This window comes from Microcaecilia unicolor, chromosome 14 (genome assembly GCF_901765095.1).
Source record: "Microcaecilia unicolor chromosome 14, aMicUni1.1, whole genome shotgun sequence".
Lineage (NCBI taxonomy): Eukaryota > Metazoa > Chordata > Amphibia > Gymnophiona > Siphonopidae > Microcaecilia > Microcaecilia unicolor.
The window spans coordinates 48530288-48556413 of NC_044044.1; the positions used below are offsets into that span (position 1 = coordinate 48530288).

At 45.8% G+C, this 26126-nt stretch overlaps 1 protein-coding gene across 3 annotated transcripts in view; it reads left to right on the plus strand.

Annotated features, from left to right (window-relative positions):
- Positions 1-1787: 1787 nt before the first annotated feature.
- The window catches only part of LOC115458422 (SLAM family member 5-like), a 276484-nt gene continuing 252145 nt past the window's right edge, over positions 1788-26126 (plus strand). For all 3 annotated transcript variants that reach the window (XM_030188375.1, XM_030188376.1, XM_030188377.1), the window contains exon 1: positions 1788-1947. In XM_030188375.1, the coding sequence (XP_030044235.1) occupies positions 1914-1947 (34 nt within the window). In that variant the 5' untranslated portion in view covers positions 1788-1913. The remainder of the gene's footprint in view (positions 1948-26126) is intronic.

A 26126-nucleotide genomic window follows, 5' to 3' on the forward strand; every position in this document is an offset into this window, starting at 1 on the left:
GGGGGGGAGATTATTGCACAGCACCCTTCTGTGAGCAAGAATAAGGGGCCCAGCATGTCACATACAGCTACTAAGGTGCCACGGCGAGGACCAAGCCCCCCCATCCCTTGTACACAGATCCCACAGCCTTACACAGTATGCTACCCTTCACAAACAGCTGACAAGACAAATGTTCATGATGGAGAACAGGGCAGTGGCCTCATAAGGCACTGCCCTGTAGTTTCTTTCTTTACAACATTCGTAAAATCCGCCCCTTTCTTTCCGAGCACTCTACCAAAACCCTCATCTACACCCTTGTCACCTCTCGTTTAGACTACTGCAATCTGCTTCTTGCTGGCCCCCCACTTAGTCACTTCTCCCTTCTCCAATCGGTTCAAAACTCTGCTGCCCGTCTCGTCTTCCACCAGGGTCGCTTTGCTCATGCTACCCCTCTCCTCAAGACCCTTCACTGGCTCCCTATCCGTTTTCACATCCTGTTCAAACTTCTTCTACTAACCTATAAATGTACTCACTCTGCTGCTCCCCAGTATCTCTCCACACTCGTCCTTCCCTACACCCCTTCCCGTGCACTCCGCTCCATGGATAAATCCTTCTTATCTGTTCCCTTCTCCACTACTGCCAACTCCAGACTTCGCACCTTCTGTCTCGCTGCACCCTACGCCTGGAATAAACTTCCTGAGCCCCTACGTCTTGCCCCATCCTTGGCCACCTTTAAATCTAGACTGAAAGCCCACCTCTTTAACATTGTTTTTGACTCGTAACCACTTGTAAGCACTCGCCTCCACCTACCCTCCTCTCCTCCTTCCTGTACACATTAATTGATTTGATTACTTTATTTTTTTGTCTATTAGATTGTAAGCTCTTTGAGCAGGGACTGTCTTTCTTCTATGTTTGTGCAGCACTGCGTACGCCTTGTAGCGCTATAGAAATGCTAACTAGTAGTAGTAGTAGTAGTAGTAATAAGTAGTAGTAGTAGTCTTTGAGATTCCGGAATCTTGCTGCTCTTTGGGATTCTGCACAGAATGTTGCTACAGTGGGACTCCGGAATCTTGCTACTTTTTGTCCTTTTCCCTTATTTATCCTGTCTGTCCTGATTAGATTGTAAGCTCTTTGAGCAGGGACTGTCTTTCTTCTATGTTTGTGCAGCGCTGCGTATGCCTTGTAGTGCTATAGAAATGCTAAATAGTAGTAGTAGTAGTAATAAGTAGTCTTTGAGATTCTGGAATCTTGCTGCTCTTTAGGATTCTGCACAGAATGTTGCTACAGTGGGATTCCGGAATCTTGCTACTTTTTGAGATTCTGCACAGAATCTTGCTACTCTTTGTCCTTTTCCCTTATTTGTCCTGTCTGTCCTGATTAGATTGTAAGCTCTTTGAGCAGGGACTGTCTTTCTTCTATGTTTGTGCAGCGCTGCGTATGCCTTGTAGCGCTATAGAAATGCTAAATAGTAGTAGTAGTAGCACTCGCAGCACAAGGTGCCACCTTCGCAGTAGCTTCCCCGTGTCTGTATCAATAGCAGACTATGGACTTTTCCTCCAGGAACATGTCCAAACCTTTTTAAAACCCAGATACATGTATGCCTCCCAGTGAAATATACAGCAGGGACCATGAAACTTGCACCCCTGCCATCCCCAAACACGTGCACATGAGAGGCTGGATGCCAGCCTTACATAGGTCAAACAATCATATCTGCAGCTTCCTATCTAGGGGAGGGGAAGGGGAAGGGGAAGGGGAGGGCTATGGAAGTTATGTCATTTTGACTTACAGCTCTATGTTGTCACATAACATTTGATCTGTTCTACTTAATTTCTGGGGAAACTCTTGCAAATGCACTGTACATAGATGGAGACACAGGATTTCTAAAGCCCATCTCGAAAATATCCTCTGCTTCCGAGCCCACCACAGAGGAAAAAATGACGGGCTGGATTTTTCTTCTTTTCTTCTGGGGTGAGTTTTGACTGTCTTAAGTTGTTGAGTGTTTCTGAAATAACTATTCTATCTTCTCACTCTCCATAAATATAGACTTCTGGTCTGGAAAAACACACATCCACAGTACCGCAGGCCACTTCTTTTTCTTACCACGGCTTAGTAAACGGACCCCTCTGTGCTTGTTACACTCTTCTATCCCCCTTTCTGCACTTCCTGCATTGTATCATAAAATCACCGAATAGAATGTTTTTCCTGTGCTGTTTAACGTAGAAGTTCTACATAAGTACATACGCATCGCCACGCTGGGACAGACCAAGGGTCCATCGAGCCCAGCACCCTGTCGCCGACAGCGGCCAAAAGAGCAAACAATTTGTCCCGGCCATCCTAGAAATATTGTATTCCCTCGTCCATTCAATAACATTCTACGGCTTTTGCCTCCAGGATGCCGTCCGAGCCTTTTTTGAAGTCCGCTAAGATAGCCGTCTTTTGTGGTTTGTGTTCTTGCCTTTCTTTCTTTTAAGCAAAATTTAACGGTCATAGATTTTTTTTATAACATAAATCATATGCAAAAGAATAATTCCTGAGTATTAGGAATAGAAAGTGATAATTTAGTACTGATGGTGGTGCGGGGATGATAAAGTGGTAAGAAATTCTTTTGCAATAATGAAAAAGTTGAAACCATTAGGAATTTTTTTTTGTAAATCAAAATGTGTTTAGACGGTCGATTCAGTCTTTGCTTTTGGCACACTTTGATTATTGCAATGTACTATATACAGGCGGTTCAAAACTTCTCATGAGTAAGTCACAAGTGCAGAATGCAGCTGTTCATATTATTTTTAAAGTTACACAAGTTCATAAGTATTGCCACACTGGGTCATACCAAAAGTCCATCAAGCCCAGCATCCTGTTTCCAACAGTGGCCAACCCAGGCAAGATCCCAAAAAAGTACAAAACATTTTATGCTGCTTATCCCAGAAATAAGCAGTGGATTCTCCCCAAGTCATTTTAATAATGGTCTGGACTTTTCCTTTAGGAAGCCGTCCAAACCTTTTTTAAACCCTGCTAAGATAACCGCCTTTACCACATTCCTTGAAAGGTGGCCTAGCATTTGAGTACCGGCACCTTTTTGCTAGCAAAATGCACTGGGTAAACTGCACAGTGTGGCAGTTACAACCCTAAACCCATCTCCATCATATAGTGGCAGCAGACTAAATGGGCCATTCTAGTATTTATCTCCTGTCAGTTACTTGGAGGATTTACCTGATGTTCCTTTATGGCATTTCTCAGTGATATAAGTTAATTGGGTAATAACGTGTTGCTTAATGACTGGTATACTCTCATGGTTCTTTGATATTGCTAGGAGTCTACTGTACTATATAGCATTGAGATTTAAGGATAAATTGATTTTTTGGGGCTGATATTCAAAGTTATATGGGCCCCGATTGAATATCAGCTGGGAGCCAGTGGTGCTGGAGAAGGCTCTCACAGGCTCTCAAGAGCCGTTTGTTAAGTTTTTAAGAATTTTGGGAGCCGGTTCTCCATGGCTACTTTAACAAATGGATCCCAAAATGTGGGCTTGGACCCCTCCTGAATTCTCTTTTACTTTGCTGGCGAGAGAGAGCCCCCTGTTAACAATTTACCAGCACACCCCTGGCTGGGACCCACATAACTTTTTTTTCCACTCCTATGATCCCCCCTCCCCCAACTGCCGCTAATCTTGCCGGCACCTGCAAAACCACTGACTCCTTCCCAATGTCGCAGTCAGAGGCAATAACCAGCAGCACTGCCTGTTTAATTGCCGCTGAGTATCAGCAGTTGGGCAGCCCCAGGTGATTTAAACAGGGCAGAACCTCTCCTGCGTATGTGCCCCAACACGTGCAAATTTGGAACTACCACCCAGCTACTGCGTGGCCCGGGCGGTAATTTCATTTTTTATACGCGCTGGAAAATAGATTTTATTTTCCGGCGCACTGCACTAATCAGGTGGGAATCAGCATTGTACGTGTGCTGACGATTGCCGCCCAGTTAACGTGTGAGACCTTACCGCTAAGTGAATGGGTGGCGGTAAGGTCTCAGACCCAAAATGGACGCATGCCAATTTTCATTTTGCCGCATTTGCATTTTCGGTCAAAAAAAAAAAAAGGCCTTTTTTGCAGGTGCACTGAAAAATGGACCTGAGCACATCCAATACATGCGAGTACAGAAGCGCAGGCCATTTTTCAGCGCATCTTAGTAAAAGGACCCCTTAACCCTGCATTACCCCAGGTACAAAACTTAGATTGTGAACCCTCTAGCAATAGAGAAAGTACCTGCATATAATGTGTACAGCGTTGCATACATCTAGTAGCGCTATAGAAATGATTAGTAGTATTTGAAGTAGTTTTACAGCAAAACCAGATTTAGAAAAAGAATTTAATGCAAAGTGGAAAGTCCTTATGCATCTGTAGTCATTCTGCAGCAGATTTGTCAATCAGTTTGTGATAGTATCACTACACCCAATATTTATGTTCCTCTAACTTCTTTCGCCAATTCTGGTTGCCGCATCTCAAAAAAGATATAGTGGAATTCGAAAAGGTACAGAGAAGGGCGACAAAAATGGTAAAGGGGATGGGACGACTTCCCTATGAGGAGAGACTAAAGCGGCTAGGGCTCTTCAGCTTGGAGAAAAGGCGGCTGAGGGGAGATATAATAGAGGTCTATAAAATAATGAGTGGAGTTGAACGGATAGATGTGAAGTGTCTGTTTACACTTCCTAAAAATACTAGGACTAGGGGGCATGCGATGAAGATACAATGTAGTAAATTTAAAACAAATTGGAGAAAAGGTTTCTTCACTCAACATGTAATTAAACTCTGGAATTCGTTGCCAGAGAATGTGGTAAAGGCGATTAGCTTAAAAAAGGGGTTTAAAAAAGGTTTGTACGGCTTCCTAAAGGAAAAGTCCATAGACCGTTATTAAAATGGATTTGGGGAAAATCCACTGCTTATTTCTGCTTCAATTCCCACTGCAGCTCCTTCTGACTCTGGGCAAGTCACTTAAACCCCCATTGCCTCTGGTACAAAATAAGTACCTGAATATATGTAAACCGCTTTGAATGCAGTTGCAAAAACCTCAGAAAGGCGATATATCAAGTCCCATTAACAAGACTCCATGCAGAATCTTAAAAAGTAGCAACATTCCATGTAGAACCCCAAAGAACAACAAGATTCCAGAATCCCAGCCTATTTGACATTCTTCCATGTACAAGCCTGCCCTTGCAGATCAGCAACGCGGTCACGCAGGCTTCTGTTTCTGTGAGTCTGACGTCCAACATTTTTTGCAGGTGCAAAAATGTTTTTTTTTTTTGGGGGGGGGGGGGGGGTTGCTGGGTTCTTGAAGCCTGGATTTGCCGCTGTCAGAGACAGGATGCTGGGTTTCATGGACCCTTGGTCTTTCCCCAGTATGGCGGTGCTTATGTGCTTATGATCTGCACGCACCCAAAACCTGTACCTACACTACCGCAAGCCATTTTTCAGTGTGCCTTTATAAAAGGACCCCCCTATATCTTAAAAACATTGATAAAGGAAGGCTACTTTTTAACGATCAGGATGACAACTACTAATAATGTTAGAAAGTATTTCTGTCCGTTGCTTTCCTATACACAGTAGTTATGAATATCAAAACATCCAGAAATTATATCTCAGATTTATGACTGTTCATTATAAATTGAATTGTGTGATGACAACCATTAAGATGTTTCAAAAATTCTTCTAACTGTAGATCTGTGCATGTCCAAATCAAAACAACGTCATCTATAAATGTGACCCACAATCTAACATGCGGATAAAATCGTGAAATCTGACAAGCAGCTCTTCAAACCAGATCATTAATAGATTTGCTAAGGACAGCCATTGTAGCTCCAATTGCCACTCTGGATGTCTGCAGAAACATAAAAAACGTTTTTTTACTCATAGCAAGATCTATAATTTTAAAAAGAAAAGCAGTTGGAACCCTCTTTGGCTCAGATCATTGTTCGAAATAATGCTCTATAATGTCCTCTTGCTGGGGTATAACCATATAAAGAGATATAAAATTAAACTCAGTGTCTGCAAAGGGGCAAATAAGGACCGATTGATTCATCTCGTCTGTCTGGTTAGCTAAGGCTCTGTCCCAGTTGACAGTTGACCACCTACAAGATGTCGTTCCTTATCGTCTTCTGTGGTCTTCTGCTGTTTGAAAAGATAAGTGTACAGGTTTCCATACTTAAACTTACACGGACCCCTGTAATTTTTCTTCTTCTCAGTCTCTAACCCACTGCCATCTGCAACGTGTCACAGTGCTGCTATCCACCACCCCACTAGTCCGCAACTCCTAACATTAATCATCATCGCATTAAAGAAGTATTTGTTTCTTCTGAGCCTTAGTCATAGGCGGTCGGTGGCCCAACTGGTTGGGGAGGCTAAAGGGGCGGGGTTAGGGGTAGGGCCAGGGGTGGAGCTTAAATCCATAATTGTCTGATAACACATAGAAAAATTAAATAAAAGTCACAATTAATACCTTTTATTAAATTTAGATATTAGATATGTATCATATGTCAAAGAATAAAGTGGTTGCTCAAAGCATATTCAAACCACAATCATAACTACAAAACACTATGCACAACTTTGTGCAAAAACACACTCAGAACCTTACTGTACCATAAATATTACACTGGGCAGAACCTAATACACCAATATACCACCCATACGGAAAATGCAGACCATCAACAATATGAAACAAGGGATCATATCATCACAATTCTCATGTAGAGCCACAAAACACCCTAATTCGTGTTTAATGTGGGATAAAATGCCATAAATAAGTAAATAAATATAAACTTTTAATGTTGAGCACCTGATTCTCAAAGTGGACATATTCCAAACACTATAATGAAAATAAAATGATCTTTTCTACCTTTGTTGTCTGGTGACTTTTTCTGATCATGCTGGCCCAGTATCCGATTCTGCTGTTATCTGTCCTCAGGTGTCAGTGCAAGTCTCATGTGCAGGTCAGGAAGTCATCCTCGTTAAATATCTCCCTGGCAAACCAGGACACCTCCAGTCAGCCAACCCCCCCCCCCCCCCCCCCCGCAGTAAGGTAAACAAATTAAACCATAAACCAATTTCTACAACTGGTTACACAAGGCTTTCACTGCAGCTCCTGCTGTGAGGATGGAGGTAAATCAACAATTTAACACCCCCCCCCCCAGAGCAGCAGGACTCCACAGCTGATCCATCCTGCTGCAGCAGGGGAGGCTTAGCCTCCCCAAGCCTCTTATACCGGGCGCCTGTGGCCTTAGTCCTACTGTGTAGCATACTGAATACTCTAATGTTACCATTTCTCTTCTTTACTCCAGCAAGTATATTTTCAGTATCTTAAGCTTTTATTTGCAGGGATTTAAATCTCCCTACAGTTGCAGGCCTTGCATTATTTTAGCAACCCTTTTCTGAACTTCCTTCATTTTTTGGATGTCCTTATAAAGTGAACATAGGGTGAATCTGCTGGCAACGCCTCTCTTCATACCACAATCCAGTGTCCTCTTTCTCACTCGGTGTCGGCACCCAGTTCACTTTCTGTTCTAGTCTCATACTGGTTAGTTTGGTTATCTTCTATGTAAAACCACGTCAAAAGCCTTAAGGAAGTCCTGATACTTTGCTTTCAAAATCTGCAGCCTGGTTCATAAAATTATCTACGGCGAAGCCCCGGGATACATGACAGATCTCATAGACTTACCAACCAGAAACACAACAGGATCAACACGAACATACCTAAATCTCCACTACCCAAACTGCAAAGGACTCAAATACAAATCAACTCATGCATCCAACTTTTCCTACATAAGCACACAACTATGGAACGCCTTACCAAAAGCCGTGAAAACAAGCGCTTTCAGAGACAAGAGGCTGTTTGACTTCATGTCAACTTTTATTGGTTTTGGCATCTCTGGATGAGCTGTTTTTTTCAAGATAGAATCAAGGTGATTTCCTGTATATTCAGTTACAGTCGCTTTCCTTGTTATCATCATTATATTTCAATAGTGAAGGATTATTGTGTAGCCCCTGAAGCAGCCCAGTTGGGCGAAACACGGCCTGTGTCGGGCTATTGTATACATATTTTGATTGGTTTCATCAATAAAATATATTTTGGTCTTACAATGATCTGCTTTGTATATATTTTCCATCTTGGAGCTTGCTGAAGAATTTACAACATCTAATGCCTCCATAAAGCCATGAGCCCAGCTTTGTCCTTTTATCTCCACTGAGCAGACAGACCCACCAAATCCGGTGTTGTGAAGGTTGGCATTCTGTTTCTTGGGTTTGAATTTATTTTGCTCAGATGTTCTCTGCAGTGGGTTGGGGGGTCTGAAAACCACACTGCTCTGTTTGAGGTGAGTGAGGAGCTAAATTTACACTGGTACTAATGATAGACTGGATAATTAATTAGCCCAGTTTATATAATTTCATAGTACGGGGCAATTTGGGATCAATAGTCCAAAGACTTATCCAGCTGAAATCAAGTTTCAGCCTGGTAAATCTGCATATGGCCTTTCTAACCAGCTACATATGTGTGATTAAAATTGTAAGCCACTTAAATTTTACTAGGTAAGAAAGGGATAAGGTCAGAGATATTTCTGGAATCTGTTCAAAGGGTTCCTAACCACACGATCATACCAAGTGACATCTAATTCGACTACATCAGCTACATGGATACCTGAATGTAGAGTTCCACGGGGATACCTCCTCTCACCGACTCTATTCAACTTAATGATGATACCCTTGGCGAAACTACTATCAAATCAGAACCTTAACCCATACATATACGCAGACGACGTAACGATCTACATCCCATTTAAACAAGATCTAAAGGAAATTTCCAATGACATCAACCAAAGCCTACATATCATGCACACATGGGCAGACGCATTCAAGCTGAAACTCAATGCAGAGAAAACCCAATGCCTAGTATTCACCTCACAACACAATACGAACAAATTCACCACCATTGACACACCAAAACTGAATCTTCCAATTTTGGACACCCTAAAAATTCTTGGACTTACCATCGATCGACACCTAACACTTGAGAGTCACGCGAAAAACACAATCAAGAAGATGTTCCATTCGATGTGGAAATTAAGAAGAGTAAGACCTTTCTTCCCAAGAACCATCTTCCGCAGCCTGGTACAATCAATGGTACTCAGCCACCTAGATTATTGCAACACACTCTATGCTGGCTGCAAAGAGCAAATAATCAAGAAACTTCAGACAGCTCAGAACACTGCAGCTAGACTCATATTCGGTAAATCAAAATACGAAAGCCCTAAACCCCTATGAAAAAAGATGCACTGGCTCCCACTGAAAGAACGTATTACGTTCAAAATATGCACCCTAGTTCATAAAATTATTCACGGAGACGCACCAACCTACATGTCAGACCTGATAGACCTACCACCCAAGAATGCTAAAAAATCATCCCGCACATTCCTTAATCTTCACTTCCCAAACTGTACAGGTCGCAAATACAAACTAACGCATGCGTCAACCTTTTCCTACCTGAGTACACAATTCTGGAATGCGCTACCGCACAATTTAAAAACGATCTACGAACTAGCTAACTTCCAGATTCTACTGAAGACTCATCTCTTTAACAAGGCATACAACAATGATCAACAAATATGACCTCCTGGACACATATCCAGAACTGCTTCCATAATATCTACTTGCCAGAATGTTAACATGTTTTTCATTATCATGCTACCCAAGATCCTTCTGTTAACACTAAATGTATACTCTCTCATGTATTTCCACTACTCATGATGTATTGTAAGCCACATTGAGCCTGCAAAGAGGTGGGAAAATGTGGGTTACAAATGCAACAAATAAATAAATAACTTGAAATGAAGCTTGTTAGCATGATATTGAGTGCTAAATAGCTAAATTTAGTTGGCTAACCCTGGCAACACAAAAAGCAAGCCTAACTTGCCTGCTAAAATTTTCACCTGACAGATTTATGTTTATTCCACACTTGATATATTGCCTTTCTGTAGCTACAGTCAAAGTGGTTTACATACATACACTTATTTTTTGCAGGTACTTTTCAGTACCTAATGGGCTCGCAATCTAAGGTTATTAGTACCTGGGGCAATGGAGGGTTAACTGACTTGCCCAGGGTCACAAGGAGCTGCAGTGAGAATTGAACCTAGTTCCTCCCTTACCTGACGCTAAGGAGATTCCCCATAGGCCTGCTCCGGGGCTTTCCCTCCTCTGACTCCCGCCTTCTGCTATAACTTCCTGATTAGCGAAACAGGAAGTTGCATCAGAAGGTGGGAGTCAGTCATTGTGGTATCCTGAAACCTGATTGGCTGAGATGCCTTCAGGACCAGGTTTGGGAACCACTGGGCTAAGTAGTTAAATATGGAGTCTCTCCAACACCAGCAAGAAGGCTGGCTCCAAAGCTGGGGGCTTCAGTAAGGAGTAGCTTAGTGGTTAGCACACTGGCCTGGGAACTAAGTTCAGTTCCCACTGTAGCCCTTTGTGATTCTGGGAAAGTCACTTAACCCTTCATTGTCCCAGGTACAAAATAAGTACCTGTATATAATATGTAAACTGCTTTGATTGTAACCACAGAAGGGCAGTTAATCAAGTCCCATCCCCTCTATGGACATACTTTTGATTTGATGCTGTTCTCCAACTACTGAAGCTGAATCTGCACCAGGGGCTTATCCAGACTTCGGCGAGAGGGGGGTCCAGAGCACATTTTAGCCCCCCCCCCCCGGCGCCACTGACCCCTCCCTGCCGCCACCGCCAACTTTGACGACCCCTGCCGACGACCCTCTCGACCCCTCTCCTGCCGCCAACCCTCCCCTGCCGTCGCCTACCTTTGCAGGTGGGGGACCCCAATCCCCCTCCAGCCGAGGAGGTCCTCTTCTTCCCGCGAAGGCTTCGTTCTGTTTCTGATGTCCTGCACATTGTACGTACAGGACGTCAGACTCACAGAAACAGAACAAAGCCTTCGCAGGACGTCAGAAACAGAACGAAGCCTTCGCGGGAAGAAGAGGACCTCCTCGGCTGGCATGGATTGGGGTCCCTCGCCAGCAAAGGTAGCCCACGGCGACGGCAGGTTGGCAGTGGGAGGGGATCGAGAGGGTCGTTGGTAAGGGGGTTCAGGGCCAAATATATGGGGGCCCAGCCCCCCCCCCCCCGGCTCCACGTAGCTACACCACTGATCTGCACAGCCATGATCCAGGCACAGACCATAGAAGTCTGCCCAGCACTGGTTTTGTTTCCCAATTACTGGTGTTGCCATTTAATCACTATACAGGATTGCTTTGTGTTTATTTATTTTATTCATTTAGACTTACGATACTGCCTTCGCTAGAGTATAGTTCAAAGCGCTGTACAAATTTACAAATGAAACAAACAACACGCAGGAAAAGAACTACAATTTAAAATAGGACAGGAAAGAAGAAAAGAAAGCAAGCTGAATAGCAAAACCAAACTTCAAAAAAGACATTATACACAGTGAAACCCCGAAAAACACTTCATTCAAGTTATGGAAAAGGCTGGTTGGAAAAGCCTGGACTTAAGCAGGGATTTCAATATCTTTTGGGATGATTCTGCACGGATAGTGGAGGGGAGGGGCACAGAGTTCCAAAAGGGTTTGTGCAACAACATAGAATGCACGATGTCGTGTAGATTCTAGAATTACTTGTTTCGGGTTAGGGAGGACGAGACGATGATCATTAAGTGAACGAAGGGAGCGGGAAAGACAGTAGGTAGAGGGGGAGGCCGATACGAAGGGCTTGAAAGGTAAGTATAAGAACCTTGAGAATAATCCGTTGATCTATGGGTAACCAATGGTGCGATTTCAGAAGTGGGGAAACATGGGCTGACCGACGTGCGCTGCAGAGAAGCCTCACAGCAGTGTTTTGCAAAGCTTGCATTTTCTTTACTAATGAACGGCTGCAGCCCGAGTAGATAACGTTACAATAGTCAAGTTTGTTGTTAAATAGTAACGGGATCAAGGTATGCAGTGTGTCGTTTATTCTGCGCATTTTTGAATTCCGTTACCGTTTTCATCTCTACTACCTTCCGTGGGAGGCAGTGATGATCCTAGGTCGGCTGCCACCTGAGGCGGAGTGCCGATGTGCACCCCCCCCTCGGGTGCAGCACGACACCCCCTCCCCGCGCATCAACCCCCCACCCCAGGGTGCATTCTTAGCTGCTGGGAGCAGCCGCGTGGCTCTCGGCTCCCTGCTCCCTCTGCCCCGGAACAGGAAGTAACCTGCTCTCTGCATCCCCTCCAGCGGCGTGCACCCAGGGCGGACCGCCCCCACCGCCCCGCCCTTGGTACGCTGCTTGTGGGAGGGCATTCCAGATATCTACCACCCTCTCCATCGAAACGTACTTCCTGATATTATTCCTGAGTCCCTGCAACCTCAATTCATGTCCTCTAGTTCTACCACCTTCCCATCTCTGGACAAGATTTGTTTGTAAATTAACACCTTTCCGATATTTGAACGTCTGTATCATACCACCCCCCTGTCTCTCCTTTCCGCCAAGCTACACATGTTCAAGTTCTTGAAGTCTCTCCTCATTTATTTATTGGGGTTTATTTACCGCCTTTTTGAAGGAATTCACTCAAGGCGGTGCACAGTAAGAATAAATCAAACATGAGCAATAGACAATTACAGCAGTAAAAATATTCAAATAACAAAGCATGGCGTGGTATACTACTTACAATGTCAACACAATACGTAATAGAACATTTTAATAGCACAGGGTGTAAGTAAAGATGGAACATACAGATAAGTAAGAGAGTAAGAGGAGAAAATAGGTGACTAATTCAAAGAAAGTTGACAACACGCAATCTTCATCCATTCCGACCCTCCACTTATACCTCATACGATCAACTATACAACTTTGTATTTGTTATCCACTGACTGGGCAAACGCCTTTGACAGTACTATGTAAGCCACAATAGGTAGGAAAATGTGGGGTCCGGGGAGGTAGAAGGACTCCAAGACTCGTGTAGGAAATGGCGAGCAGTGAGGAAAGAGGCTAACAGGCGACAACACAAGCTAAGTACAAGTTTAACGGAATTCAAACATGCGTGGGATATGCATAAAGGAATCCTGTGCAGTAGGAATGGATCCTCAGAAGCTTAGCCAAAATTGAGTGGCGGAGCAGGTAGGGGAGGAGAGGTTGGTGGTTGGGAGGCGAGGATAGTGGAGGGCAGACTTGTGCGGTCTGTGCCAGAGCTGGTGGGGGGGGGGGGCGGGACTTAGTGGCGTACCAAAGGGGGGGCGGTGGGGGCGGTCCGCCCCGGGTGCCAGTGGGTGGGGGGTGCTCCGCTGCCGCCGCCGCCTCCCGTGGCCGTTCCTGCGGCGCCGCACATTAAAAAAAAACGGCGAAGCAGCGTCGCAGGCAGCGCCTCGTGCCCTGCTTGTAAAAAAAAAAAATCAAATCTCCTTCCTTCTTCTCCTCCTCGTCTTGACGTCGACTCGGGCCTTCCAATCAATTTGATTGGAAGGCCCGAGTCGACGTCAAGACGAGGAGAAGGAAGGAGATTTGATTTTTTTTTTTACAAGCAGGGCACGAGGTGCTGCCTGCGACGCTGCTTCGCCAGTTTTAACGGGGCTGAGGTGGGGAAGGAGAGGGGCGAAAGGGACTCGGGTGGGGGTGTTCAGAGGGGAGAAGGGGACTGGGGTGGGGATCTCAAAGGAGAAGGGGAGGGGAGAAGGGGACTGGGGTGGGGGTGTTCAGAAGGGAAAAGGGGAGGGGAGAAGGGGACTGGGGTGGGGATATCAGACAGGGGAGGGGAGAAGGGGACTGGGGTGGGGGTCTCAGAGGGGAGAAGGGGAGGGGAGAAGGGGACTGGGGTGGGGGTGTTCAGAGGGTAAAAGGGGAGGGGAGAAGGGGACTGGGTGGGGATCTCAAAGGGGAGAAGGGGAGGGGAGAAGGGGACTGGGGTGGGGGTGTTCAGAAGGGAAAAGGGGAGGGGAGAAGGGGACTGGGGTGGGGATATCAGACAGGGGAGGGGAGAAGGGGACTGGGGTGGGGGTCTCAGAGGGGAGAAGGGGAGGGGAGAAGGGGACTGGGGTGGGGGTGTTCAGAGGGTAAAAGGGGAGGGGAGAAGGGGACTGGGGTGGGGATCTCAGACAGGGGAGGGGGAGGGGAGAAGGGGACTGGGGTGGGGATCTCAGAGGGAGAAGGGGACTGGGGTGGGAGTGTTCAGAGGGGAAAAGGGGAGGGGAGAAGGGGACTGGGGTGGGGATCTCAGACAGGGGAAGGGAGAAGGGGACGGGTGGGGATCTCAGAGGGGAGAAGGGGACTGGGGTGGGGGTGTTCAGAGGAGAGAAGCGGACTGGGGTGGGGGTCTCAGACAGGGAAGGGGAGAAGGGACTGTGGTGGGGGTCTCAGACAGGAGAAGGGGAGGGGAGAAGGGGGCTGGAACTGGGGGCTGAAAAAAGGGGCAGAGAGAGAGAGGGGACAGATCCTAGGTGGAAGGGGGAGCGAGAGGGAGGGCAGACCCTGGATGGATGGGAGAGGGAGGGCAAATGGTGGATTGAAGGGGCAGAGAGAAAGGGCAGGCAGTGGATGGAAGGGACGGCAGAGAGGGCAGACACTGGATGGCAGAGAGAGAGAGAGAGAGAGAGAGAGAGAGTGAAGACAGATGCTGGATGGAAGGAAGACGGTGAAAAGAAGATGAGGAAAGCAGAAACCAGAGACAACAAACTGTAAATAAAATATATTTTTTTATTTTTTTTTGCTTTAGGATAAAGTATTGTAGATGTGTTAAATGTTTATAATAGAACATGTAAATAAGGTAATCTTTTTATTGGACTAATTTTAATACATTTTGACTAACTTTCAGAGAACAAAACCCCCTTCCTCAGGTCAGGATAGGATACTGTAACAGCACTATACTGTACTGACCCGAGGACGGAGGTTTTGGCCTCTGAAAGCTAAATGTATTAGTCTAATAAAATGGTATTATTTTACTTTCTATATTTGTTTTATTTCTATTTGTTAATTTGTAAAGTGGTGATTGGTACTTGTTAGTTTTTTTCAAATTTACATCTGCTGTCTTTATATTTTGCACAGTACTAGGGGACAGTTTCTGTTTCTGTGGTGTTGCATTGTATGCAGAGTCTGGCATTGGGGGTTCAGTTTAATTTTTGTCTAAATAGAAAGTTTATGATTACTTATACTATAGTGGATTAGGGTGTATCTGTGTTTGTGAAAAAGACATGGCTTTCAGTTGGCATTGACTGTGCAGGATCTATGATCTGTACTATTCTGTCTGGTTTCGTTTTACAATAGGTGAATTGATGTTCTAGTGCTCACTGTAGTGTTTAAGATGCTTTCCTTTTCCTTGTGTGACTCATAGAAATGACTGCTTATGGTATGGTAGAATTGCTCTATAGGTCCTGAGTGTTTTGTATTCTCGGCATGCCTAGTACTGGATTTGGGGGGGGGGGGGGTGTTAAAAAATGACCGGCCCTGGGTGTCAACTACCCTAGGTACGCCACTGGTGGGACTGGTGGTTGGGGGGCGGGAAATACTGCTGGGCAGACTTGTACGGTCTGTGCCCTGGGGGGGGAGGGAGGTGCAGATCTAGGTAAGGTATACACATGTCAGTTTGTCTTGTTGGGCAGACTGGATGGACCATGCAGGTCTTTTTCTGCCGTCATCTACTATGTTACTATGTAAATGCAATAAATAAAGTTGTACCTGTGGTCAGAGAGATGATTAAATGTTATCTCAGCTAGTGTAGGAGTGGTACGACTTGCAACACAAACCCTATACCATTTTCATCACTTTTCTCTGAATTGCTTCAGAAAGTGGTTGCCACAGAATATCTATATATTGCCCTGAGTAAAACTCAGCCACTATCTGGATAGCATATTCGAATATGCCCCTGGTCTGTCCTGGAACTCTCTGGATCGTACCATGCTGGTCTGTAAAGTTATTCAGTGGCACTTTCCAGAGAGTCACTGAATGTATCTTGCTCAGTGGCATTTGGATAATGCTTTTAAATTATCTGTCTAGACCTACATCTCTCCCTACATTCCTCCCCGGGAACTCCGTCCACTGGGTAAATCCTCTCTTATCCGCACCCTTCTCCTCCACCGCTAACTCCAGACTCCGTTCTTTTTATCTTCCTGCACTATATGCCTGGAATAGACTTCCTGAGTCGGTACGTCAAGCTCCATCTCTGGCCGTCTTCAAATCTAAGCTAAAAGCCCACCTTTTTGATGCTGCTTTTAACTCCTAACCCTTATTCACTTGTTCAGAACCCTTATTTTATCATCCTCACTTTAATATTCCCTTATCTCTTATTTGTCCTGTTTGTCTGTCCTAATTAGATTGTAAGCTCTGTCGAGCAGGGACTGTCTCTTCATGTTCAAGTGTACAGCACTGCGTACGTCTAGTAGCGCTATAGAAATGATAAGTAGTAGTAGTAGTCTTCGGGATTCTGAAATCTTGTTACTCTTTGGGATTCTGCACAGAATCTTGCTACTCTTTGTCCTTATCCCTTATTTGTCCTGTTTGTCTGTCCTAATTAGATTGTAAGCTCTGTCGAGCACGGACTGTCTCTCCATGTTCAAGTGTACAGCGCTGCGTACATCTATTAGTGCTATAGAAATGATAAGTAGTAGCAGTAGTCTTTGGGATTCTGGAATCTTGCTACTTTGTCCTTATCCCTTATTTGTCCTGTTTGTCTGTCCTAATTAGATGGTAAGCTCCGTCGAGCTGAGATTGTCTGTTTATGTCCAGTGTACAGCGCTGTGTACGTCTAGTAGCGCTATAGAAATGATGAGTAGTAGTACTATACCACCTTAGCTCACATCTCCTTTAAAGAAAAATGTCAGAATTACAAATTTAGACACACACCGGGGTAAAACTAGGACTGGATTAGCCTTTTCAGAAAAATAGGAGCCACTTGACTGACCCCAGCTTGGGAGTTAGGGAAGCAGATGTTACAGTTCACCAAGTCTGTGCAGTGGTGTCAAATTGGTAAGAAAGTTAACATTCAACACAAGAGCTAGTGGTGTTCCTTGGTCAGCTGCCACCTGGGGCGGAAAGCCACTGTTCACCCCAGCTTTTTTTTTTTTTTTGGGGGGGGGGGGGTTAAACTCACTTCTTCCTTTTGTTGACATCTTGGTTGTACTAAGCCGTCTGTATGAATGGATGTGATACTTTCATATCATTTTAATGGAGTTCTTTTCACTTCTTCTTATATTTCTTATTATTGTACACTGCCTAGATCTATTAGTTAAGGCGGTATATCAAATTTGTCTAGATAAATAAATATTGAGCTGGCGGCGGTGAGCAATTTGCTGACCACCACCAGCGTTATTCCCAGATTTTCAATGCTGGGCCATGTCCAGGCTTTGAAATTGAATATTCGGTTTATACGGCGCTGGCTAACACATAGCTGGTAAAGTTGATATTCAGAGTGGAGGAGTGGCCTAGAGGTGGCCGGTTCAAATCCCGCCGCTGCTCCTTGTGATCTTGGGCAAGTCACTTAACCCTCCATTGCCTCAGGTACAAACTTAGATTGTGAGCCCTCCTGAACAGAAGCCTGCCCTTGCAGATCAGCAGTGCGGCCGCGCAGGCTTCTGTTTCTGTGAGTCTGACGTCCTGCACGTACGTGCAGGACGTCAGATTCACAGAAGCAGAAGCCTGCGTGGCTGCACTGCTGATCTGCAAGGGCAGGCTTCTACATGGAATGTTGCTAATGGAGGAGTAGCAACTAGTGGTTAGTGCAGTGGAACATCGAACGTTGCTATTATTGGTGATTCTACACGGAATGTTGCTGAGTGGAGGAGTGGCCTAGTGGTTAGAGCACTGGTCTTGCAATCCAGAGGTGGCCGGTTCAAATCCCGCCGCTGCTCCTTGTGATCTTGGGCAAGTCACTTAACCCTCCATTGCCTCAGGTACAAACTTAGATTGTGAGCCCTCCTGGGACAGAGAAATATCCAGAGTACCTGAATGTAACTCACCTTGAGCTACTACTGAAAAAGGTGTGAGCAAAATCTAAATAATAAAATTAATTACTTAACCACATGGGTTACTGCATAAAGCCATGGCCAGTTAATTAATTAATTGACTTTCAGCGGCAGTCAACTGGTTATCTCTGCTGAAAATTAGCGGTTAGCATCTAAGTGAAAAATGAACTATTTGGGGGAACCGGCCAGGGTGACCTCCCTCATAAATGGCTGAAAGTTAAGCGACAAGGCCGTGGCCAGAAGGATGCTAGGCTGCATAGAGAGGGGTATAACCAGCAGAAGAAAGGAGGTGTTGATGTCCCTGTACAGGGGCAGACTGGGAGTGGTCTGGTTCCCCAGGCACTGAGGGTGGTCTGGGCCCCCCACTTGGCCGCTGCCCGACACCCTCCCTACCGCTACACTGCTCCCCTCCTACTGCCCTGCTGGCCTAGTGGTCTCTGTGGGGGAGGAGTATGTTCTTTCCTGCCTACTGCACTGCTGCTATTCCCTCGCCTGCCAGCACCGCCATGTAGTTTCACGGGTCTCGACAGTCTTGCGAGACTTCCTTAGGGAGTCTCGGCCGCCATTTTTAAAGTACGGCGGTGCCACTCGATCACCAGCAGCACACCTTTAAAAGTAGGACCGGAGAGACCTGTAGTGTGTGGCGAGCATCCGGGCAGAGTCTCTGGGCCCTCGGGCACTACCCGTTTACTCGAATGATTGGTCCACCCTTGCCCCTGTACAAGCCATTGGTGAGGCCCCACTTGGAGTATTGTGTTCAGTTTTGGAGGCCGCATCTTGCTAAGGATGTAAAAAGACTGGAAGCAGTTCAGAGAAAAACAACGAAAATGGTATGGGGTTTGCTTGCTTCCTTGCTTCTCAGGCAGTATGGTCTTGGGTTGTGACAGAAAAGGCAGTTGATGGAGCTTGAGAATCCCCACCAGTAAAGTTTATGCTTTTCATTCCTTGAGAATTCAGGAGGCACTCTGTATACATTAAATTGAAGACCCCCTGCAGAAGGCCGGTTGGCCAAAACACGGACCGTGTAGGGTCCTAATAAACTTCTTTGCTGCTCTTACTCTCTATGGTTTTTATCTGGTGTGTTTTGGTTTTTCTTCCGCTCTTTTTGTTGTTTTAAGTGTGCTTTGCGGGAGACTTGTTGGAAGGACAAATCAAGGTCAGGTATACAAATGAAGTATCACATCATACCTTAAGTAATGAGTTTATCTTCTCAGGCAGACTGGATGGACTGTGCAGATCTTTATCTGCCATTATCTACTATATTACTATGATAGTGATGTAACCGGTCAGAGGTCATTTCATTTTGAATATTGACCATTAAACAAAAAATTAAACTTTATTTTAAAAGATATTTTTAAAACATATTTTGTCAACTGCTAAGATCTATTTTAATCTAAGATTCTAAGGAGCACCAAAAACAGAAGAAAATATTGCCCAGTCAGAGTTTCATTTCCGTAAAACGCAAAGCCCTCTGGAAGGAACGCATGACTCCACTTCCCCCTCAACCTGAGTCAGGGTCAGCAGATTGTCTGAACTGGAATCATGCTGAATCCAGTTCAGACAACACTTTTGGTCAGTGCATTTTTTTCTAGCAAAAAAAAAAGGAGCCGGTACTCAAATGCTAGGCCACCCTTCAGGGGTGGGGTGATCACTGAGAGACCCACCCCACAACAGCCAGGCCCCCTGCAACCAGTCACAGAATCTCTGACAAGGCAGAATTGGTGTGTAGAGCCTGAGCGCTTTCATTTAAACTTAGGGTCCATGAGTCAATTTTAGCAGACAATGGAAAAGGTGCCGGTACTGAGTACCCCCTCAAAAAAGCCCTGCTCTTGGTGCCCTTGGGGTAATGGCAGGTAACTGGCTGCTTTGTGTGAAATCACTATACATAAGGACTACTGTGTTAGGGCAGGCAGACACAAGCATTCTACAAACAGAGACAGAAAGGCAATATCACTAGAGGACATGAATTTAGGTTGCAGGAGGGCCTACTTAGCAATAACGTCAGGAAGTACTTGTTCACAGAGAGGGTGGTAGATACCTGGAATCAGTGGCGTAGCTATGTGCGGCCACGGGGGCCTGGACCCCCTGCCGACGACCCTCTCGACCCCCCTCCTGTCGCCAACCCGCCATCGCCTACCTTGCTGGCGGGGGACCCCAACCCCCGCCAGCCGAGGTCCTCTTCTTCCGGCGCAAGGCTTCGTTCTGTTTCTGAGTCTGACATGTATGACATGACGTCAGACTGAGAAACAGAACGAAGCCTTGCACCGGAAGAACAGGACCTCAGCTGGCGGAGGTTGAGGTCCCCCGCCAGCAAAGATAGGCGACGGTGGCGGTGGGGGAGGATTGGCAGCGGGAGGGGGGGTGGGAGGGTCGTCGGTGGGGGGGGGGGTCAAAGTTGGTGGTGGCGGGGGGGGGGGGGGGTTCTGCAATTGGGGGGGGAGCTAAAATGTGCCCCCTCACCTCGGGCTCTGGACCCCCCTCCCGCCAAAGTCTGGCTACGCCCTTGCTTGGAATGCCCTCTCGTGGCAGGTGGCAGAGATGAAAATGGTAACAGAATTCATAAATGCCTGGGATAAACACAAAGAAATTCTGTGTGGAAAGACTAGAAGCAAACAAACTTAAAGGTGATCAGATGACAACACCAGTAATTGAGAAACAAAGTCCGTCCTAGGCAGACTTCTACGGTCTGTGCCCTAATTGTGGCTGGTCAGATTTGGATGGGCTGGAGTGGAACTTCGATGACAGCTTCAGAAGTTGAGAACTAGGCCAGTGCCAGGCAGACTTCTACAATCTGGGTTTTGCCGGGCTCTTGAAGCCTGGATTGGTAACTGTCGGAGACAGGATGTTGGGATTGATAGACCCTTGGTCTTTTCCCGGTATGGCAGTGCTTAAGTACTTAGTCTGTGCCCTGAAAATGGCAAAGACAAATGAAGATCAAATATACACATGAAGTATCACATCATATTTTATGCTATGTTTAACTTGTTGGGTAGACTGGATGGACTGTACAGGTCTTTATTTGCCGTCATCTACTATGTTATTATTATTTCTATATTACTACAATCCTATATAATAATTCTCACCTCCAACGTTCTACAGTTGCCTGGAACCGTGGCTCTCCGAGGAGGTGGTCTGATTCCTGTTGTAGATCATCCCACTGATTGGCTGCGCCTCGGGTGAGGTCACGAGCCCGACACACAGCAACAAACAGCGACCTAGGCAGGGGGAGGAGTAGGGAAACACGCGTGTTTCCCTACTCCTCCCCCTGCCTAGGAATCGCTCCAGACTGGCAGCCAACCTCCCGAAACACTCCCAGGAAGCGCCCTCCCGACCCTGCCATCCAAACAGCTGATCCGCCGCGATCCCGAAGATGCCACCCTCCAAAAAACAACAAAGCACCTGCGCCCTCCCGACCCTGCCATCCAAACAGCTGATCCGCCGCGATCCCGAAGATGCCACCCTCCAAAAAACAACAAAGCACCTGCGCCCTCCCGACCCTGCCATCCAAACAGCTGATCCGCCGTGATCCCAAAGCTGCCGCCCTTCAAAAAACAACGAAGCACCTGAGGAGACTGAGGAGAAGGTGGGTGTGTAGCAGGCAGGGGGAGGAGTAACAAGGGTCGTGGATCAAGAGGCAGGGAGGGCTGGAGGAGGAGTAGGAGATGGGGAGAGGGGGGGGGAGGCCCCTTGGCAGGCAGGCAGGCACTGGCACACACTCTCATTCTCTCTCTCACAAACACACTCGCACACACTCACTCACTCTCTCTGTCTGTCACAAACACACACTTGCATCTGGCAGGGAGGGAAGGGGGCCACCTTCGGGGAGGGGGTCCACCTTAGGGGAGGGGAGCACCCTGGCACACACTATCATTCCCACACACACTCTCTCTCTCTCTCTGTCACAAACACACACACTTGCTACCGCCCGTTTCATTACACACATTCTCTCACACACACAAACACTGACACACTCTTTCTCTCTCATTCTCTCTCTGACACACACACTCCATGTCTCACACACACTCTCTCTCAAACATACACTCTGAGGAAAACCTTGCTAGCAGCTGTTTCATTTCTGACAGAAACGGGCCTTTTTTACTAGAACACATATAATTGACAGTGTCTGCTTTTTAAGAGCTTATAATATCATCAGCACAGCCAGATAAAATATACAATAAGAATCACAACTACTTTAGATTTACCTTATCATGGCTTTGCAATTCTAACTTGGAGCCCTTAACTCAAAATGCATTAAGGTAAGAAATAGCTTGGTGAGTCCAAGATGGTGGCATGACAGCAGTGTATAAGAGCAGCTTCAAGTGTTGTAGTTTCTTGTGCTTGGTTTTGTTTTTTTTTACCCCCAAGAGGTTGTGGCAGCCATTTTACCATGACAGGCAGGAGTGAGTGGGCATTGCTCCTGCCCATTGGACCTCACTGGACCACCAAATATTTACAAGTAGGCCCAGGAGCCTACGGAGGGGGGGGGGGGGGTGAGCAGGGGACCTTGGTCAGCCTTTAATTAATGCTGGGTGGGAGGGAGGGGGAATTTGGAACAGCAGAGCACCTTAAATGGATCCCAGCCGATATTCAGCGGGGGCCCACGTGCCATATATACGGGCTCATTTTCGAAAGCGGACACCCATCTTTCAACACAAATTGGAAGATGGGCATCCTTCTCACAGGGTCGCCCAAATAGGCATAATCGAAAGCTGATTTTGGGTGTCCTCAACTGCTTTCCATCACGGAGACGACCAAAGTTCACGGGGGCATGTCGGAGGCATAGCGAAGGCGGGACTTGGGTGTGCCTAACACACGGGCGTCCTCGACCCATAATGGGAAAAAAAAGGGCGTCCTTGACGAGCACTTGGACGACTTTACCTGGTCTAGATTTTCTTACGACCAAGCCACAAAAAGGTGTTCAAACTGACCACATGACCACCGGAGAGAATCAGGGATCACCTCCCCTTACTCCCCCAGTGGTCACTAACCCCCTCCCACCCTCAAAAAACATCTTTAAAAATATTTTGTGCCAGCCTCAAATGCCATACTCAGCTCCATCGCAGCAGTATGCAGGTACCTGGAGCAGTTTTAGTGGGTGTAGTGCACTTCAGGCAGGCGGACCCAGGCCTATCCCCCCCTACCTGTTACACTTGTGGTGGTAAATGTGAGCCCTCCAAAACCCATCACAAACCCACTGTACCCACATCTAGGTGCCTCCCTTCACCTGTAAGGGCTATGGTAGTGGTGTACAGTTCTGGGTGGTGGGTTTTGGGGGGGGGGGGTTGGGGGGCTCAGCACACAAGGTAAGGGAGCTATGTACCTGGGAGCAATTTATGAAGTCTACTGCAGTGCCCCCTAGGGTGCCCGGTTGGTGTTCTGGCATGTCAGGGGGACCAATGCACTACGAATGCTGGCTCCTCCCATGACCAAAGGGCTTGCATTTGCGTTTCTGATTTTTGGCGATAATGGAAACCAAGGATACCCATCTCAGAAACGACCATCTCTAGGGATGACCTAAATTTCAAGATTTGGGCATATCCGACCATATTATCAAAACAAAAGATGGATGTCCATCTTGTTTCGATAATACTGGTTTGCCTGCCCCTTCGCCAGGACGTTTTGCGAGGACGTCCTCAGCAAAATTTGGCTGTCCCTTTCGGTTATGCCCCTCATAGTCAACTATAGACTATAAGTCTAGAAATTTTGCCCCCACCCCCAAAAAAAAAAGTTTTTTAAAAATCAGGGTCATCTTATATATGAGGCCCTCACCTAGGTCAGCACCTCTTTCTCTCCCTTCCACCTCCAGGGTCCAAAAACTGTTCCCTCTCTTCCTTCCTTCCCTCTGCCAGCCCGTGGACTCAGTCTGCCAATCCCACTGCCCTCCCCACGTACCTGCAAAAGTAGCTTCCATAGACCGCAGCAGTGTAGCGATCCTCCTTGGCTGTTTACAGCCTGCCCCAGAGCTGATTGCCTTGGTGGGATGAAGCTCTATTCACATTTTAGATGTTCCTAAACTGACATTTAAGTACATAAGTAATGCCACATTGGGACAGATCAAAGGTCCATCAAGCCCAGCATCCTGTTTTCAACAGTGTCCAATCCAGGTCACAAATACCTGGCAAGATCCCGAAAAAGTTCAATACATTTTATGCAGCTTATTCCAGAAATAAGCAATGGATTTCACAGGTAAATTTAATAATGGTCTATGGACTTTATTTATTATTTTGGTTATATTTGTACCCCACACTTTCCCACTCATGGCAGGCTCAATGCGGCTTACATGGGGCAATGGAGGGTTAAGTGACTTGCCTAGAGTCACAAGGAGCTGCCTGTGCCTGAAGTGGGAATCGAACTCAGTTCCCCAGGACCAAAGTCCACCACCCTAACCACTAGGCCACGCCTCCTCCCACTGGCCACTACTTATTCACCCAACAGTGTTGACAAACCTGATTAAGTGCCTTTCAATATCAGCCCATTAGCTTTTCAGCTGCCTCCAGGAGGTCAGAGGTCAGCAGCCGCAGAGATAAGTCATACCTCATTGGTTCCCGATTGCACAAACTCTAGAGAGATCAATAAATTACATTATAGTTTTGGAACAAATTACAAAGTCTGAGTGAGACTATTTCCCCAAATGACTTTTTTCATAATTGGTATGAATATAGTTCACATATACTTGACGATATAGCACTTTATAAAACTAAGATTAAGATTTTGCGTGAGTCACAGAAATGTACTGATGAACTTTTACCTTTAAAACAAGATTATAGGAAGTATGAATGAGTTTGGAGAAAATCTTTGTCTCCTGAAAATAAAAAGGTCTGGTGATCAAAGATATCACTATAGAAACAATTGATAATTTAAAAGAAACATGAATTCTATTCAAATCAAATAGGGAATAATCACTTAAATGTTCATACTAACGTCCGCAAACTACTGAAGACCCATCTCTTTAACAAGGCATACCACAAAGACCAACAAATGTGAACCTCTCCATATATACCCAGAAAAGACTTAGTATATCTGCTTGTTAGACTACCATCTTGTCTTTCCATAATCATGTCACCCAAGATCTGTCTGTAAAGCTAAATATCCATCTTATCATGTATTTCCATTATTCATGATGTATTGTAAGCCACATTGAGCCTGCAAAGAGGTGGGAAAATGCGGGATACAAATGCAATAAATAATTAAATAAAGTTATTTCATCTTGTAGATCATCTTTGTAATAGTACCATTATATCTTGCCGTCTGCTACCATTCTTGCCACCTATTTAGAGGAAAAGGTGGCAACTATTATTACTTGTTACACTTGTATCCCACATTTTCCCACCTATTTGCAGGCTCAATGTGGCTTACATAGTACCGTAAAGGCGATCGCCAATAACGGTATGAACAAATACAGAGAGTTGTAGTAGATGAATAAGGTTCATGAGTTATAGACACATTGGGGAATCGTAGAGAGGACGAGTTGTGTAGAGTCTATTACGAGCTTTGATTTTGTTGTGTTGCGAGGTTTAGGCATTTAGGTTGGGTCCGATGGGTATGCCTTTTTGAACAGGTTGGTTTTTAGTGCTTTCCGGAAGTTCAGGTGGTCGTACAAATCAGCTGTCAAAGATGAAATATAACAAACCGCAGATTTACGCACACATGAAAACATCTGCAAGGAGGATGGCCCATCCAAGATCCACTTATGCTTCAGACAATTGAGCATATTCAAAAGCATGGATTAATGAGACAAAGCCAACATGGATTTAGTGAAGGGAAATCTTGCCTCACCAATCTATTTCATTTCTTTGAAGGGGTGAACCAACATGTGGATAAAGGTGAGCCAGTTGATACTGTGTATCTGGATTTTCTAAAGGCGTTTGACAAAGTACCTCATGAAAGGCTCCAGAGGAAATTGGAGAGTCATGGGATAGGAGGTAGTGTTCTATTGTGGATTAAAAACTGGTTAAAAGATAGAAAACAGAGAGTAGGGTTAAATGGTCAGTATTCTCAATGGAAAAGGGTAGTTAGTGGGGTTCCCCAGGGGTCTGTGCTAGGACCGCTGCTTTTTAACATATTTATAAATGACCTAGAGATGGGAGTAACTAGTGAGGTAATTAAATTTGCTGATGACAAAGTTATTTAAAGCTGTTAACTCGCAAGATGATTGTGAAAA